General features: G+C 46.8%; 1 protein-coding gene across 2 annotated transcripts in view; it reads left to right on the forward strand.

The window, feature by feature from the left end:
- The window catches only part of CFAP65 (cilia and flagella associated protein 65), a 377,223-nt gene that overhangs the window by 75,278 nt on the left and 286,058 nt on the right, over positions 1 to 15,887 (forward strand). For both annotated transcript variants that reach the window (XM_063933883.1, XM_063933882.1), the window contains exon 4: positions 71 to 173. In XM_063933883.1, the coding sequence (XP_063789953.1) occupies positions 71 to 173 (103 nt within the window). The remainder of the gene's footprint in view (positions 1 to 70; positions 174 to 15,887) is intronic.

A 15,887-nucleotide genomic window follows, 5' to 3' on the forward strand; every position in this document is an offset into this window, starting at 1 on the left:
AACTTACTGTATGTCTACCATGCTATCCATGGTATTACTAATAACCATGTATATGTTGTTTATCTGACAGTCCTCCAGTCACCGCCTTCTTCAGCACGTTGTTCCCACAGAGCATGACACTGAGAGCAGGGACCTCTTGTTCTCTCCCTGTCACTTTCCGACCCCTGGAAAAGGTATGGCTTACAGAATTACCCTAGGATACACAGTGATTTCTTTGTTGATCAGTACAGGCGCCACTGGCTAGCAAATGCACAATGTGTTTCAGAAACACTATAAAATATTTCCTTCTTTTATGCAGCAGTTTATTACTAAAAACAAGATAATGTCACAGAAATAGCACTGAAAGACAACACATCTAATATACAAAATAAAATTTGATATCTAATGCGCCCAACATTTGATAGGATAAAAAAGATACTTATTCATATGAGAGTTCTCATGTGGCAAGTCCAAAAAACAATTCTCCTACGTCCTTCCTTTCGGTTTGAAGACCAAAGTTTTTCCTCCCAAAACGGATATCGTAGATGGCAAAGAAGGGAGGGCAAAAAACAAACAAAAAAAGGAGAGTCCAATGTGTAGTACAGTCTTTTTTAACAATCGGAAAGACTAGATCAATTCGGAAAAAATGGGGTCCTATGAAGTATATTCCCACTTTGTGTGCCGGTCTATATTAGAGGACCACCCAAATTGACGTGATGATATGTATTATATAGTGCTCACTTCGTGGCTTACATAAAACATATGTTATCATGCACATAAAGGTATCTTTTTCTTTCTAAATTCCTTCTCCCCAAAAGTTCCCAAATGATGCCCGAATGGTCGGATAAAGTGTCCGCTTACACGTGGCCTGCTTGTAGTGTGTGTAGGTATTCATATAAAGGTTTCTTTGGTTGTGTTCATTCAGACATGAAGGCGTTTTCATAGACTCCCATCCATGGATGTCCAATGCAACATGAAAAAAGAATATGCAAATATAATGTGTAGATGGTTCTTATCTCTATATTATCATGTGGGGATGGAATAATATGTACCGTCCTCCACCGGATGGAGAAACTTTCTTAAAGGATCACCACACACGTGCAGGAATGGATCAAAGCTCACTAGTAGTTGAAGATCAAATAATCAAATGATGTATACTCGGCTTACACTTAAGCTTACTTGTAACAGGTCGATACACTCATATAGCGTTTTCTTTTCCTCTCCGCTTGAAACAGCCTGAGGAAGACAGAAGTAGTCGAAACGCGTTGGTGGAGTTCTTTCATTCTCTGATACACCCAGACCATCTACCTATGGTATCCGGCAGGAATGGTGAGCACATGAGGGCCCATATTGTGTGTTTTACCTATCCAGCTGAATTCTGCATCACATCTTCCTAGGTTATGTTTTGGTCATAACATCGTGGTGTATCAGTTTTTTATATAGTTTTTTTATTGTGATTTTATCATTTTTTTTATCAATAAATTTACCGTTATACATTTGTCATACGGTGGACATTTATTTGGAGTTTGGCTGTTTCAAGCGGAGAGGAAAAGAAAACGCTTTAAGAAAGTTTCTCCATACGGTGGAGGAGGGTACATATTATTCCATCCCCACATGATAATATAGAGATAAGAACCATCTACACATTATATTTGCATATTCTTTTTTCATGTTGCATTGGACATCCATGGATGGGAGTCTATGAAAACGCCTTCATGTCTGAATGAACACAACCAAAGAAACCTTTATATGAATACCTACACACACTACAAGTAAGCCACGTGTAAGCGGACACTTTATCCGACCATTCGGGCATCATTTGGGAACTTTTGGGGAGAAGGAATTTAGAAAGAAAAAGATACCTTTATGTGCATGATAACATATGTTTTATGTAAGCCACGAAGTGAGCACTATATAATACATATCATCACGTCAATTTGGGTGGTCCTCTAATATAGACCGGCACACAAAGTGGGAATATACTTCATAGGACCCCATTTTTTCCGAATTGATCTAGTCTTTCCGATTGTTAAAAAAGACTGTACTACACATTGGACTCTCCTTTTTTTGTTTGTTTTTTGCCCTCCCTTCTTTGCCATCTACGATATCCGTTTTGGGAGGAAAAACTTTGGTCTTCAAACCGAAAGGAAGGACGTAGGAGAATTGTTTTTTGGACTTGCCACATGAGAACTCTCATATGAATAAGTATCTGTTTTATCCTATCAAATGTTGGGCGCATTAGATATCAAATTTTATTTTGTATATTGTTGCCTGTTCCAGTTTTGATAACACTGGTAGATATCCATTTGCTGCCTACATTATCCAGCGCAGGGGTCCACTTATTTGTTTTTTAACACATCTAATATAACAGGGGTAGGAAACCTCCGGCACGCCAGCTTCTGAGAAACTACATATCACAACCTTTTTCGTATACCTTAACAGCAAAACTATGGCCGAAAATTCTGGGATGTGTAGCCCCGCAGCATGTTATTATTGATAATAGTAAATTTATTATTGTATACAGTAAGCCAGAGGTTCTCAAACATGGTCCTCAAGCCATCCCAACGGTCCAGGTTTTATGTTTATCCCTGGCTCAGCACAGATGCTTAAATCAAATTGACTGAGGTGTTAATTAAGTCACCTGTGACCAACCATAGATATTCTTATAACCTGGATCGCTAGGATGCCTTGAGGACGGCGTTTGAGAACCTCTGCAGTATACTGTTGTTGCAGTGATAATGATTTTTATAAATACATTTATTTGCTTTCAGTTTTTCCTGTTTTCATTCTTTATATATAACGTGAAAGGGTATATCTTGCATATGGGTTATTATAAATATTTTGTTGTCTGGTTCATCTTGCTTTGGGGAAATGAGTATAGGCTTATTACATGACATGATCATTATGTGCTGTTTAATACACCACAAGACAACCAATCACATTTTTGCTTTCTTTGCGTAACTTGAAGAATTTGAATCATATGTACTTCATACTTGCCTACCTGACCCTCTGGATGAGGGAGAAAATGCTCTGTTCCTGGACTTTCCTGGTAATGTATGATTGCCATCACCTGTGGTGAAACACCTTTCTTATCAATTAACTAGCTCACCACAGGTGATGGCAATCATACATTACCAGGAAAGTCCAGGAACAGAGCATTTTCTCCCTCATGGAGAGGGTCAGGTAGGCAAGTATGATATACTTGCTAATTGGTTACTATGAGTTACTATACATTTGCTGTTTGTAAAGAATCCCCAATGTGTTGCAGATACCCCATAAAATGCTACTGTAATTCAGACTGTGCTCTGTGTATATGGGGCTTTACTCTGGTTTAAGATCCTACAATTTTACTTGTCTTCATCTGCCATCTTGTGGATGTAGTAAGAAGTGACTTGCCATATAAGATCGACCCTTGTATTGTATATTATATTACAAATCTGCTCACAAGTAAAAATGCAATGAAAGAAAAAATGTTGCTACTTGTAACTGTAATTGTTTGTTCACTGGATCCACTGATGCCTCTAGTAGTATAACAATCCCAATCTACACTCCACTATCTTGTGTCCGGTTTGGAGTGTGGATTTGGAACTTAAGACTCAGTGGGAAAGCCTACGGAATCTGCAACCAGTATCAAAAAAACAAAGAAAGTGGTAAGATTTTATCTTTATACTCCAATCACAAAAAATTGGTGTGTGACAGTTTCTATTTAAGTTATGTCTTTAATGATAATATAAAAATAAACTATTTAAACTGTATGCTGCTGTGGAACACCATTGCATGTTAGGGTTGTGAAATTATTTTAAGCCATATTTTTTTATTGGCGGTTAGAGAGATAAATTAATTACATGTCGAATATAGCTTTCTTTTATTTATGATCTGTGTAATACATTGAAATTAAATTTTCTCTGACGTCCTAATGGATGCTGGGAACTCCGTAAGGACCATGGGGAATAACAGGAGACTGGGCACAACTAAAGAAAGCTTTAGGACTACCTGGTGTGCACTGGCTCCTCCCTCTATGACCCTCCTCCAGACCTCAGTTAGAATTTTGTGCCCGGCTGAGCTGGATGCACACTAGGGGCTCTCCTGAGCTCTTAGAAAAAGAAAGTTTATTTTAGGTTTTTTATTTTCAGTGAGATCTGCTGGCAACAGACTCACTGCTACGAGGGACTAAGGGGAGAAGAAGCGAACCTACCTGCTTGCAGCTAGCTTGGGCTTCTTAGGCTACTGGACACCATTAGCTCCAGAGGGATCGAACACAGGGCCCGACCTCGATCGTCCGTTCCCGGAGCCGCGCCGCCGTCCCCCTTACAGAGCCAGAAGCAAGAAGAAGGGTCCTGGAAATCGGCGGCAGAAGACTTCGGTCTTCACCAAGGTAGCGCACAGCACTGCAGCTGTGCGCCATTGCTTCCCATGCACACCTCACACTCCGGTCACTGATGGGTGCAGGGCGCTGGGGGGGGGGGCGCCCTGGGCTGCAATATTAAGACCTTGGCTGGCAAAATAACACATAATATAGTCATAGAGACTATATATGTGTAAAATACCCCTGCCAGATATACTTAGAAAAAAGCGGGAGAAGTCCGCCGAAAAAGGGGCGGGGCTATCTCCCTCAGCACACTGGCGCCATTTTCTCTTCACAGTGCAGCTGGAAGACAGCTCCCCAGGCTCTCCCCTGTAGTTTTCAGGCTCAAAGGGTTAAAAAGAGAGGGGGGGCACTAAATTTAGGCGCAAAATTGTGTATTATAGCAGCTATAAGGGAAAAATCACTGTGGGTAGTGTGAATCCCTGTATTATATAGCGCTTTGGTGTGTGCTGGCATACTCTCTCTCTGTCTCCCCAAAGGACTTTGTGGGGTCCTGTCCTCAGTCAGAGCATTCCCTGTGTGTGTGCGGTGTGTCGGTACGGCTGTGTCGACATGTTTGATGAGGAAGGTTACGTGGAAGGCGGAGCAGATGCCGATAAAGGTGATGTCGCCCCCTGTGGGGCCGACACCAGAGTGGATGGATAGGTGGAAGGTATTAACCGACAGTGTCAACTCCTTACATAAAAGGCTGGATGACGTAACAGCTGTGGGACAGCTGGCTTCTCAGCCCGCGCCTGCCCAGGCGTCTCAAAGGCCATCAGGGGCTCAAAAAACGCCCGCTACCTCAGATGGCAGACACAGATGTCGGCACGAAGTCTGACTCCAGTGTCGACGAGGTTGAGACATATACACAATCCACTAGGAACATCCGTTGCATGATCTCGGCAATGAAAAATGTGTTACACATTTCTGACATTAACCCAAGTACCACAAAAAAGGGGTTTTATGTTTGGGGAGAAAAAGCAGCCAGTGTTTTGTTCCCCCATCAGATGAGTGAATGAAGTGTGTGAAGAAGCGTGGGTTCCCCCGATAAGAAACTGGTAATTTCAAAAAAGTTACTGACGGCGTACCCTTTCCCGCCAGAGGATAGGTCACGTTGGGAGATATCCCCTAGGGTGGATAAGGCGCTCACACGTTTGTCAAAAAAGGTGGCACTGCCGTCTTAGGATACGGCCACTTTGAAGGAGCCTGCTGATAAAAAGCAGGAGGCTATCCTGAAGTCTGTATATACACACTCAGGTACTATACTGAGACCTGCAATTGCCTCAGCATGGATAATGCTGCTGCAGCGTGGTCTGTTACCCTGTCAGGACAGGGATACTATTTTGCTAACCATAGAGCATATTAAAGACGTAGTCTTATATATGAGGGATGCACAGAGGGATATTTGCCGGCTGGCATCCAGAATTAATGCAATGTCCATTCTGCCAGGAGGGTATTAGGGACCCGGCAGTGGACAGGTGATGCTGACTTTAAAAGGCACATCTGCCTTATAAGGGTGAGGAATTGTTGGGGATGGTCTCTGGGACCTCGTATCCACAGCAACAGCTGGGAAGAAATTTTTTTACCTCAGGTTTCCTCACAGCCTAAGAAAGCACTGTATTATCAGGTAAGGGAAGAGGGAAAAAGCTGCACCAGACAGCCAGTTCCCAGGATCAAAAATCTTCCCCCGCTTCCTCTGAGTCCACCGCATGACGCTGGGGCTCCACAGGTGGAGCCAGGTGCGGTGGGGGCGCGTCTCGGGAACTTCAGCGACCAGTGGGCTCGCTCACAGGTGGATCCCTGGGTTCTGCAAGTAGTATCACAGGGATACAAGCTGGAGTTCGAGGCGACTCCCCCTCGCCGTTACCTCAAATCAGCCTTGCCTGCTGCCCTTGGAGAAAGGGGAGGTAGTACTGGCGGCAATTCACAAGCTGTACTTCCAGCAGGTGATAATCAAGGTACCCCTCCTTCAACAAGGCCGGGGTTACTATTCCACAATGTTTGTGGTACCGAAACCAGACGGTTCGGTGAGACCCATTCTAAAATTGAAATCCTTGAACACTTATATACGAAGGTTCAAGTTCAAAATGGAATCGCTCAGGGCGGTTATTGCAAGCCTGGACGAAGGGGATTACATGGTATCACTGGACATCAAAGATGCTTACCTACATGTCCCCATTTACCCTCCTCACCAGGAGTACCTCAAAATTGTGGTACAGGACTGTCATTACCAATTTCAGACGTTGCCGTTGGTCTGTCCCCGGCACCGAGGTATTTACCAAGGTAATGGCCGAAATGATGATACTCCTTCGAAAAAAGGGAGTTATAATTATCCCGTACTTGGACGATCTCCTTATAAAGGCGAGATCCAGGGAGCAGTTGTTGGTCGGAGTAGCACTATCTCGGGAAGTGCTACAACAGCACGGCTGGATTCTGAATATTCCAAAGTCGCAGCTGGTCCCTACGACGCGTCTACGGTTCCTGGGTATGGTTCTGGACACAGAACAGGAAAAAGTGTTTCTCCCGGAGGAGAAGGCCAAGGAGTTGTCATCTCTAGTCAGAGACCTCCTAAAACAAATACAGGTGTCGGTGCATCAATGCACGCGAGTCCTGGGAAAGATGGTAGCTTCTTACGAAGAAATTCCATTCGGCAGGTTCCATGCAAGGATCTTCCAGTGGGATCTGTTGGACAAGTGGTCCAGGTCGCATCTTCAGATGCATCGGCTGATAACCCTGTCTCCAAGGGCCAGGGTGTCGCTGTTGTGGTGGCTGCAGAGTGCTCATCTTCTAGAGGGCCGCAGATTCGGCATACAGGACTGGGTCCTGGTGACCACGGATGCCAGCCTTCGAGGCTGGGGGGCAGTCACACAGGGAAAAAACTTCCAAGGACTATGGTCGAGTCAGGAGACTTCCCTACACATAAATATTCTGGAACTAAGGGCCATTTACAATGTCCTAAGTTAGGCTAGACCCCTGCTTCAACACCAGCCGGTGCTGATCCAGTCAGACAACATCACGGCGGTCGCCCATGTAAACCAACAGGGCGGCACAAGAAGCAGGATGGCGATGGCAGAAGCCACAAGGATTTTCCAATGGGCGGAAAATCATGTGTTACCACTGTCAGCAGTGTTCATTTCCGGAGTGGACAACTGGGAAGCAGACTTTCTCAGCTGGCACGACTTCCACCCGGGAGAGTGGGGATTTCATCCAGAAGTCTTCCAAATGATTGTACACCATTGGGAAAGGCCACAGGTGGACATGATGGCGTCCCGCCTCAACAAAAAGCTAAAAAGATATTGCGCCAGGTCAAGGGACCCTCAGGCGATAGCTGTGGACGCTCTGGTAACACCGTGGGTGTACCAGTCAGTATATGTGTTCCCTCCTCTGCCTCTCATACCCAAGGTACTGAGAATAATAAGAAGGAGAGGAGTAAGAACTATACTCGTGGTTCCGGATTGGCCAAGAAGAGCTTGGTTCCCAGAACTGCAAGAAATGATCTCAGAGGACCCATGGCCTCTGCCGCTCAGACAGGACCTGCTGCAGCAGGGGCCCTGTCTGTTCCAAGACTTACCGCGGCTGCGTTTGACGGCATGGCGGTTGAACACCGGATCCTAAAGGGAAAAAGGCATTCCGGAGGAAGTCATTCCTACGCTGATTAAGGCTAGGAAAGATGTGATCGCAAAATAGTATCACCGCATGGCGAAAATATGTTGCTTGGTGTGAGGCCAGGAAGGCCCCAACGGAGGAATTTCAACTGGGTCGATTTCTGCACTTCCTACAGTCAGGAGTGACTATGGGCCAAAAATTGGGTTCCATTAAGGTCCAGATTTAGGCTCTGTACATTTTCTTCCAAAAAGAACTGGCTTCACTGCCTGAAGTTCAGACTTTTGTTAAGGGAGTGCTGCATAGTCAGCCCCCGTTTGTGCCTCCAGTGGCACCGTGGGATCTCAACGTGGTGTTGGATTTCCTGAAGTCGCATTGGGTTGAGCCACTTAAATCCGTAGAGCTAAAATACCTCACGTGGAAAGTGGTCATGCTGTTGGCCTTGGCGTCGGCCAGGCGTGTATCAGAATTGGCGGCTTTGTCATGCAAAAGCTCTTATCTGATTTTTCATATGGATAAGGCGGAATTGAGGACTCGTTCCCAATTCCTTCCTAAGATGGTATCAGCTTTTCATGTGAACCAACCTATTGTGGTGCCTGCGGCTACTTGGGACTTGGAGGACTCCAAGTTACTGGACGTAGTCAGGGCCCTGAAAATATATGTTTCCAGGACGGCTGGAGTCCGGAAAACTGACTCGCTATTTATCCTGTATGCACCCAACAAGCTGGGTGCTCCTGCTTCTAAGCAGACTATTGCTCGCTGGATCTGTAGCACGATTCAACTTGCACATTCTGCGGCTGGACTGCCGCACCCTAAATCTGTAAAAGCCCATTCCACGAAGAAAGTGGGCTCTTCTTGGGCGGCTGCCCGAGGGGTCTCGGCTTTACAACTTTGCCGAGCTGTTACTTGGTCGGGTTCAAACACTTTTGCAAGAGTCTACAAGTTTGATACCCTGGCTGAGGAGGACCTTGAGTTTGCTCATTCGGTGCTGCAGAGTCATCCGCACTCTCCCGCCCGTTTGGGAGCTTTGGTATAATCCCCATGGTCCTTACGGAGTTCCCAGCATCCACTAGGACGTCAGAGAAAATAAGATTTTACTCACCGGTAAATCTATTTCTCGTAGTCCGTAGTGGATGCTGGGCGCCCATCCCAAGTGCGGATTGTCTGCAATACTTGTATATAGTTATTGCCTAGCTAAAGGGTTAATTGTTATGAGCCATCTGTTAGTGAGGCTCAGTTATATTTCATACTGTTAACTGGGTATAATATCACGAGTTATACGGTGTGATTGGTGTGGCTGGTATGAGTCTTACCCGGGATTCCAAATCCTTACCTTATTGTGTCAGCTCTTCCGGGCACAGTATCCTAACTGAGGTCTGGAGGAGGGTCATAGAGGGAGGAGCCAGTGCACACCAGGTAGTCCTAAAGCTTTCTTTAGTTGTGCCCAGTCTCCTGCGGAGCCGCTATTCCCCATGGTCCTTACGGAGTTCCCAGCATCCACTACGGACTACGAGAAATAGATTTACCGGTGAGTAAAATCTTATTATAAACATTACATTTTCTCTTACGTCCTAGAGGATGCTGGGGTCCACATTAGTACCATGGGGTATAGATGGGTCCACTAGGAGCCACTGGCACTTTAAGAGTTTGAGAGTGTGGGCTGGCTCCTCCCTCTATGCCCCTCCTACCAAACTCAGTTTTGAAAATGAGCCCCGAGGAGCCGGACACAGCTAGGGGAGCTCCATAGGAGGTCTTTTAGTTTTATTATTTTGAATAGAGTTTAGGCACAGGGAGGCTGCTGGCAACAGCCTCCCTGCTTCGAGGGACTAAGGGGGGGAGTAGTGTCCGCCCTGCGGGGTCTGAGCCACTATCTCTGCTGACAGGACACTGAGCTCCTGAGGGGATCGAACGTTCGCCGCCACAGGAGATCACTCACCCCAGCAGCATTCTGCCACTCCCTTACAGAGCCAGAAGATCAGTGGCGAGTTAGTCACCGGCCCCCCTGGCAAGCGGGGAGCCGGTATGAAGATGGCGGCAATAGGGTATGGAGCGCAGTACTAACTGCATTCCAGGGCTCAGTGGTACATAGTGCGGAGCTGTGAGGGGCGCCCTGAGCCAGCACCTACACCCTGCACTGGCCAACAAGCTTGTCGGGTTCCCAGGATCACTGCCAGCACTTTTCCTCAGGCCAGTATAATCTTCAGAAGAGCGGGAAGCAGCGCCATGAAAGGGGGCGGAGCTTCTCAGAGCAGACCCAGCAGCGTTCAGCTCCATTTTCCTGCCTGCAGAAGCGCTGTCAGTGAGAGCTATCCCTCTATATCAACTCCAGCTATTTTAGACGGTACCAGGGGGTTGTAGAAGGGAAGGAGAGGCTGTGTAATGTCTGTGTAGTGTATTAAGGTACACAGACAGCGCTGGTAGTTTCATTAGTTCTACCTTAAATAGTGCTGTGTGTGGGTTGGCTCCAATCTCTGTGTCTCTCTGTGGCATACTTGGGGGGAAACTGTGTCTGACATTTCCCTTTGTGTGTGTGTGGGTGTTTTCTATCTCGCATAGCCAGGTCTAGGGACTCTGTGTCATATGCTGCAGAAGATGTTTCCTCTCAGGAGGGATCCATTCCATGTACACAGGATTGTAATGCTTTGTCTCAGATCCCTATTGTTGAAGCTAACATTAAGACTGAAACTCAGGTGTTGAAGAAGTCTATGGCAGTTTGGTCAGGCTCTGTCCCTATTCCTGCGAAATCCCCTAGCATGTTCCCACAGAAACGTGCACATGCCCAAATTATGTAAGATGACACTGATACCGATTCTGATACTTCAGACGGTGATGGGGACGTGCTGTAGGGGGCGGCATCCCTTGCAAAAGGGGTGCAGCTCATGATTGAGGCCATTAGGGATGTGTTAAACATTAATGACACTACACCTGAGCAGGTTGAGGAGGCTTACTTCACTGATAATAAGAAAGCCCCGCTAACCTTTCTCGCGTCTAAAGAATTAAACGCTATTTGAAAAATCCTGGGAAAATCTGGAAAAAAATTCCAGGTCCCAAAAATAGTTCTGGTTGCTTTTCCCTTCCCTAAGGAAGATAGGAAAAAATGGGAAAACCCACCAACTGTTGACGCATCTGTCTCCAGACTGCCTAAAAAGGTGGTTTTACCTGTCCCTGGTTCTACCATGTTGAAAGAACTGACTGATCGTAAGATTGACACTACGCTCAAATCCATATACACTGCTTCAGGAGTGGCCTTAAGGCCCACTATTGCCTGTGCATGGATTTCTAAAGCCATAGTAAAGTGGTCAGGCACATTACTAGGGGATTTGGATGCAATGGATAGAAGTGACATTGAATTGTTTTTACGTAACATACAGGTTTCTGCGGGGTTCATGGTGGAATCCATGAAAGACCTGGGTACGCTGACTGCATGGATATCCTCCATGTCGGTATCAGCTCGCAGGGAACTCTGGCTACGCCAATGGTCTGCAGACGTAGAATCCAGGAGAGGTGTGGAGAACCTACCCTACACAGGTCAGGCTCTATTTGGGGAAGCGTTGGATACATGGATTTCCACGGCAACCGCGGGTAAGTCACCTTTCCTTCCCTCTGCTACTCCTTCTACGAGGAAACCGTTTCTTCAGCTGTACAGCAGTCCTTTCGGACCGCTAAGACAAAGAAGCCCAAGCCTTCTACCACTTTCTTTAGAGGTGGTCGGGCAAAATCCAAAAATTCTGCACCCGGAGGCTCACAGGACCAGAGACCTGCTTCTGGATCCTCAAAATCCTCAGCATGACGGTGGACCTCAAAGCATGGAGGACGGGCTGGTGGGTGCGAGACTCAGACGTTTCAGCCACGTCTGGGTGTCATCTGGCCTGGATCCCTGGGTACAGGATATAGTGTCCCAGGGGTACAGACTGGAGTTTCAAGAACTCCCGCCTCACCGATTCTTCAAATCAGGCTTGCCAGCTTTGCTGACAGACAGGGCTATCCTACAGGAAGCCATCCTAAAATTGGGAGAATCACAGGTCATTGTCGCAATTCCACCTCATATGTAAAACAAGGGTTATTATTCAAACATTTTTGTGGTACCAAAACCGGATGGTTCAATCAGACCAATTTTGAAATTCAAAATATAGTCTCTCAGAGCAGTGATTTCATGTCTGGAGGAGGGAGAGTTTCTGGTATCCCTGGATATCAAGGATGCATACCTCCACATTCTGATTTGGGGCACTACCATTCGGCCTCTCCACAACACCGAGGGTGTTCACCAAGGTGATGGCAGAGATGATGGTTCTCCTCCGCAAACAGGGGGTGAACATAATCCCATATCTGGACGATCTGCTGATAAAGGCAGCGTCCAGGGAGAGGTTGTTGCAGTCCATTGTTCTCACGACTCATATGCTCAGGGAACACGGTTGGATCCTGATTTTTCCAAAATCACATTTGGTACCGACCAGGAGGTTGTCTTTTCTGGGAATGATCCTCGACACAGAAGTGCTGAGGGTGTGTCTTCTGGGGGAAAAAGCGTTGGTGATGCAAACAATGGTCTGGGATGTCCTGAAGCCAGCCCGGGTTTCAGTTCATCAGTGCATTCGCCTTCTGGGGAAGATGGTGGCCTCTTACGAGGCTCTACAGTATGGAAGGTTTCATGCTCGGCCCTTCCAACTGGATCTCCTAGACAGGTGGTCGGGATCTCATCTACACATACACCAGAGAATACGTCTGTCGCCAAAAGCCAGGATTTCACTCCTCTGGTGGCTACAACTACCTCACCTTCTGGAGGACCGCAGGTTCGGGATTCAGGACTGGATCCTTCTAACCACGGATGCAAGTCTCCGGGGCTGGGGCGCAGTCACTCAAGGGGAAACCTTCCAAGGAAGGTGGTCAAGCCTGGAATCCAGCCTACCAATAAACATTCTGGAACTAAGAGCCATCTACAACGGTCTTCTCCTAGCAGCCCATCTTCTGTGAGGTCGAGCCATTCAAGTGCAGTTGGACAATGTAATGACAGTGGCTTACATAAACCGACAGAACGAAGAGCAGAGCTGCAATGTCAGAGGTAACGAGAATCATCCTCTGGGCAAAAAACACGCGGTGCTGTCAGCTGTCAGCAATCTTCATTCCGGGAGTAGGCAACTGGGAAGCTGACTTTCTCAGCAGACACGATCTCCATCCAGGAGAGTGGGGACTCCATCCGAAGGTGTTCACAGAGGTAACAGATTTTTGGGGTGTACCTCAAATAAACATGATGGCCTCTCGTCTCAACAAGAAGCTTCAGCGGTATTGTTCCAGGTCGAGGGACCCGCAAGCCGTGGCAGTTGACGCCCTAGTGACTCTGTGGGTGTTCCAGTCGGTGTACGTGTTTCCTCCACTTCCACTCATTCCAAGAATTCTAAAACTCATAAGGAGAACAAGAGTTCAGTCGATCCTCATTGCTCCGGACTGGCCAAGAAGGGCTTGGTACGCGGATCTTCTGGATCTACTGCTAGAAGAGCCGAGACCTCTACTTCTTCGGGAGGTCCTGCTGCAGCAGGGGCCGTTCGCTTATCAAGACTTACCATGGCTACGATTGATGGCATGGAGATTGAACGCCAGATCTTAGCTCGGAAGGGCATTCCGAGCAAGTTTATTCCTACCCTGATACAGGCTAGGAAAGGAGTAACGTCTAAACATTACCATCGTATTTGGAAAAAACATGTATCTTGGTGTGAGTCCAAGAAGTTTCCTACGGTGGAGTTTCAACTGGGACGGTTTCTCCTCTTCATGCAAGCAGGTGTGGATATGGGCCTGAGGTTAGGGTCCGTAAAGGTCCAGTTTTCGGCCCTATCCATTTTCTTCCAGAAACAGTTGGCTTCCCTCCCGGAGGTTCAGACTTTTTGAATTGGGTTCTGCACATCCAGCCCCCCCTTGTACCGCCTACGGCACCATGAGAGCTTAACGTGGTGCTGTAGTTTCTCCAATCGGATTGGTTCGAGCCACTACAGGAGTTTGAGGTCAAGTTTCTCACATGGAAGGCTGTCACTTTGTTGGCCTTAGCTTCTGCTAGACGTGTGTCAGAGCTGGGGGCTTTGTCTTATAAGAGCCCCTACCTGATCTTCCATGAAGATAGAGCTGAGCTCCGGACACGTCAGCAGTTTCTTCCGTAGGTTGTGTCGGCATTTCAGATCAACCAACCTATTGTGGTGCCAGTTGCTACTGACTCCTCAATTTCATAAAAGTCCTTGGATGTTGTAAGGGCTCTGAAAATCTATGTGAAGAGGACTACTCGTCACAGAAAATCGGACTCTGTCCTGTATGATCCCAAGAAACTTGGGTGTCCTGCTTCTAAGCAGACGAGCTCTCGCTGGATCAGGTTCACTATCCAGCATGTGAATTCTACAGCAAGATTGCCGTGTCCTACGTCTGTTAAGGCCCACTCTACTCGTAAGGTGGGTTCTTCCTGGGCGGCTGCCCGGGGTGTCTCGGCTTTACAACTTTGCCGAGCAGCTCTTTGGTCAGGGTCGAACACGTTTGCTAATTTCTACAAGTTCGATACTTTGGCCTCCGAGGATCTGAAGTTTGGTCAGTCAGTTCTGCAAAGTCAGTCAGCTCTGCGCTCTCCCTCCCATTCTGGGAGCTTTGGTACATCCCCATGGTACTAATGTGGACCCCAGCATCCTCTAGGATGTAAGAGAAAATTGGATTTTATTTACCTACCGGTAAATCCTTTTCTCGTAGTCCGTAGAGGATGCTGGGCGCCCACCCAGCGCTTCGTGTTCCTGCAGTGGTTACTTGTTCAGTACTGCTTAGTTATTGGTTTAGTACTGTTTTGTTACTTGGTTAATATTGGCCCTCATTCCGAGTTGATCGCTCGCTGCCGTTTTTCGCAGCGCAGCGATCAGGTGAAAAAACAGCATTTATGCGCATGCGCATGGTACGCAACGCGCATGCGCTAAGTACTTTCACACAAAAGTTTGCAGTTTTACAGAAGGTCGAGCGACGTTTTTCAGTCGCTTGAGTGTTCGTAGTATGATTGACAGGAAGTGGGTGTTTCTGGGCGGCAACTCAGCGTTTTCAAGGAGTGTGCTGAAAAATGCAGGTGTGCCAGGAAAAAACGGGGGAGTGGCTGGCCCAAACGCAGGGCGTGTTTGTGACGTCAAACCAGGAACTAAACAGACTGCAGTCATCGCAAGATAGGAGTAGGTCTGGAGCTACTCCGAAACGGCATGAAAATTTCCTGTGCAGTTCTGCTAATCTTTCGTTCGCACTTCTGCTAAGCTAAGATACACTCCCAGAGGGCGGCGACCTAGCGTTTGCATTGCTGCTAAAAGCAGCTAGCGAGCGATCAACTCGGAATGAGGGCTATTGTTCTGCCATTGCTGATGTTTCAAGCTAGTTAGCTTGGTTTGCGTTGTATGTGTGAGCTGGTGTGAATCTCGCCACTATCTGTGTAAAATCCTTCTCTCTAAGTTGTCCGTCTCCTCAGGCACAGTTTCTAGACTGAGTCTGGTAGGAGGGGCATAGAGGGAGGAGCCAGCCCACACTCTCAATCTCTTAAAGTGCCAATGGCTCCTCGTGGACCCATCTATACCCCATGGTACTAATGTGGACCCCAGCATCCTCTACGGACTACGAGAAAAGGATTTACCATTAGGTAATTAAAATCCTGTTTTTGTTCTCCACCAAAGTTAAGTGGCAGGGGTCATCTTTTTTTCACTAAAATGCTAGGGATTCTCTCTTCTTCCTCTCATTTGCATATCGGAGTCACTAGCATTAGACGCCAGCAGAAAATGGAAGAGTTTGTGTAAAATAAAATAGATAAAATAAAATAATTACATTTTCTCTACATTGAGCAATAGAGTGTTAATTTCTGGGAACTTGGGTTCACATTACTTGACATTCTTAATATCTAGAAAGGTTCCATCTACTTTTATGTTTATATACATATGTGAGCTATTGTAATTGCGTTCATGGTCGTTTG

Source organism: Pseudophryne corroboree, chromosome 7 (genome assembly GCF_028390025.1).
Source record: "Pseudophryne corroboree isolate aPseCor3 chromosome 7, aPseCor3.hap2, whole genome shotgun sequence".
Lineage (NCBI taxonomy): Eukaryota > Metazoa > Chordata > Amphibia > Anura > Myobatrachidae > Pseudophryne > Pseudophryne corroboree.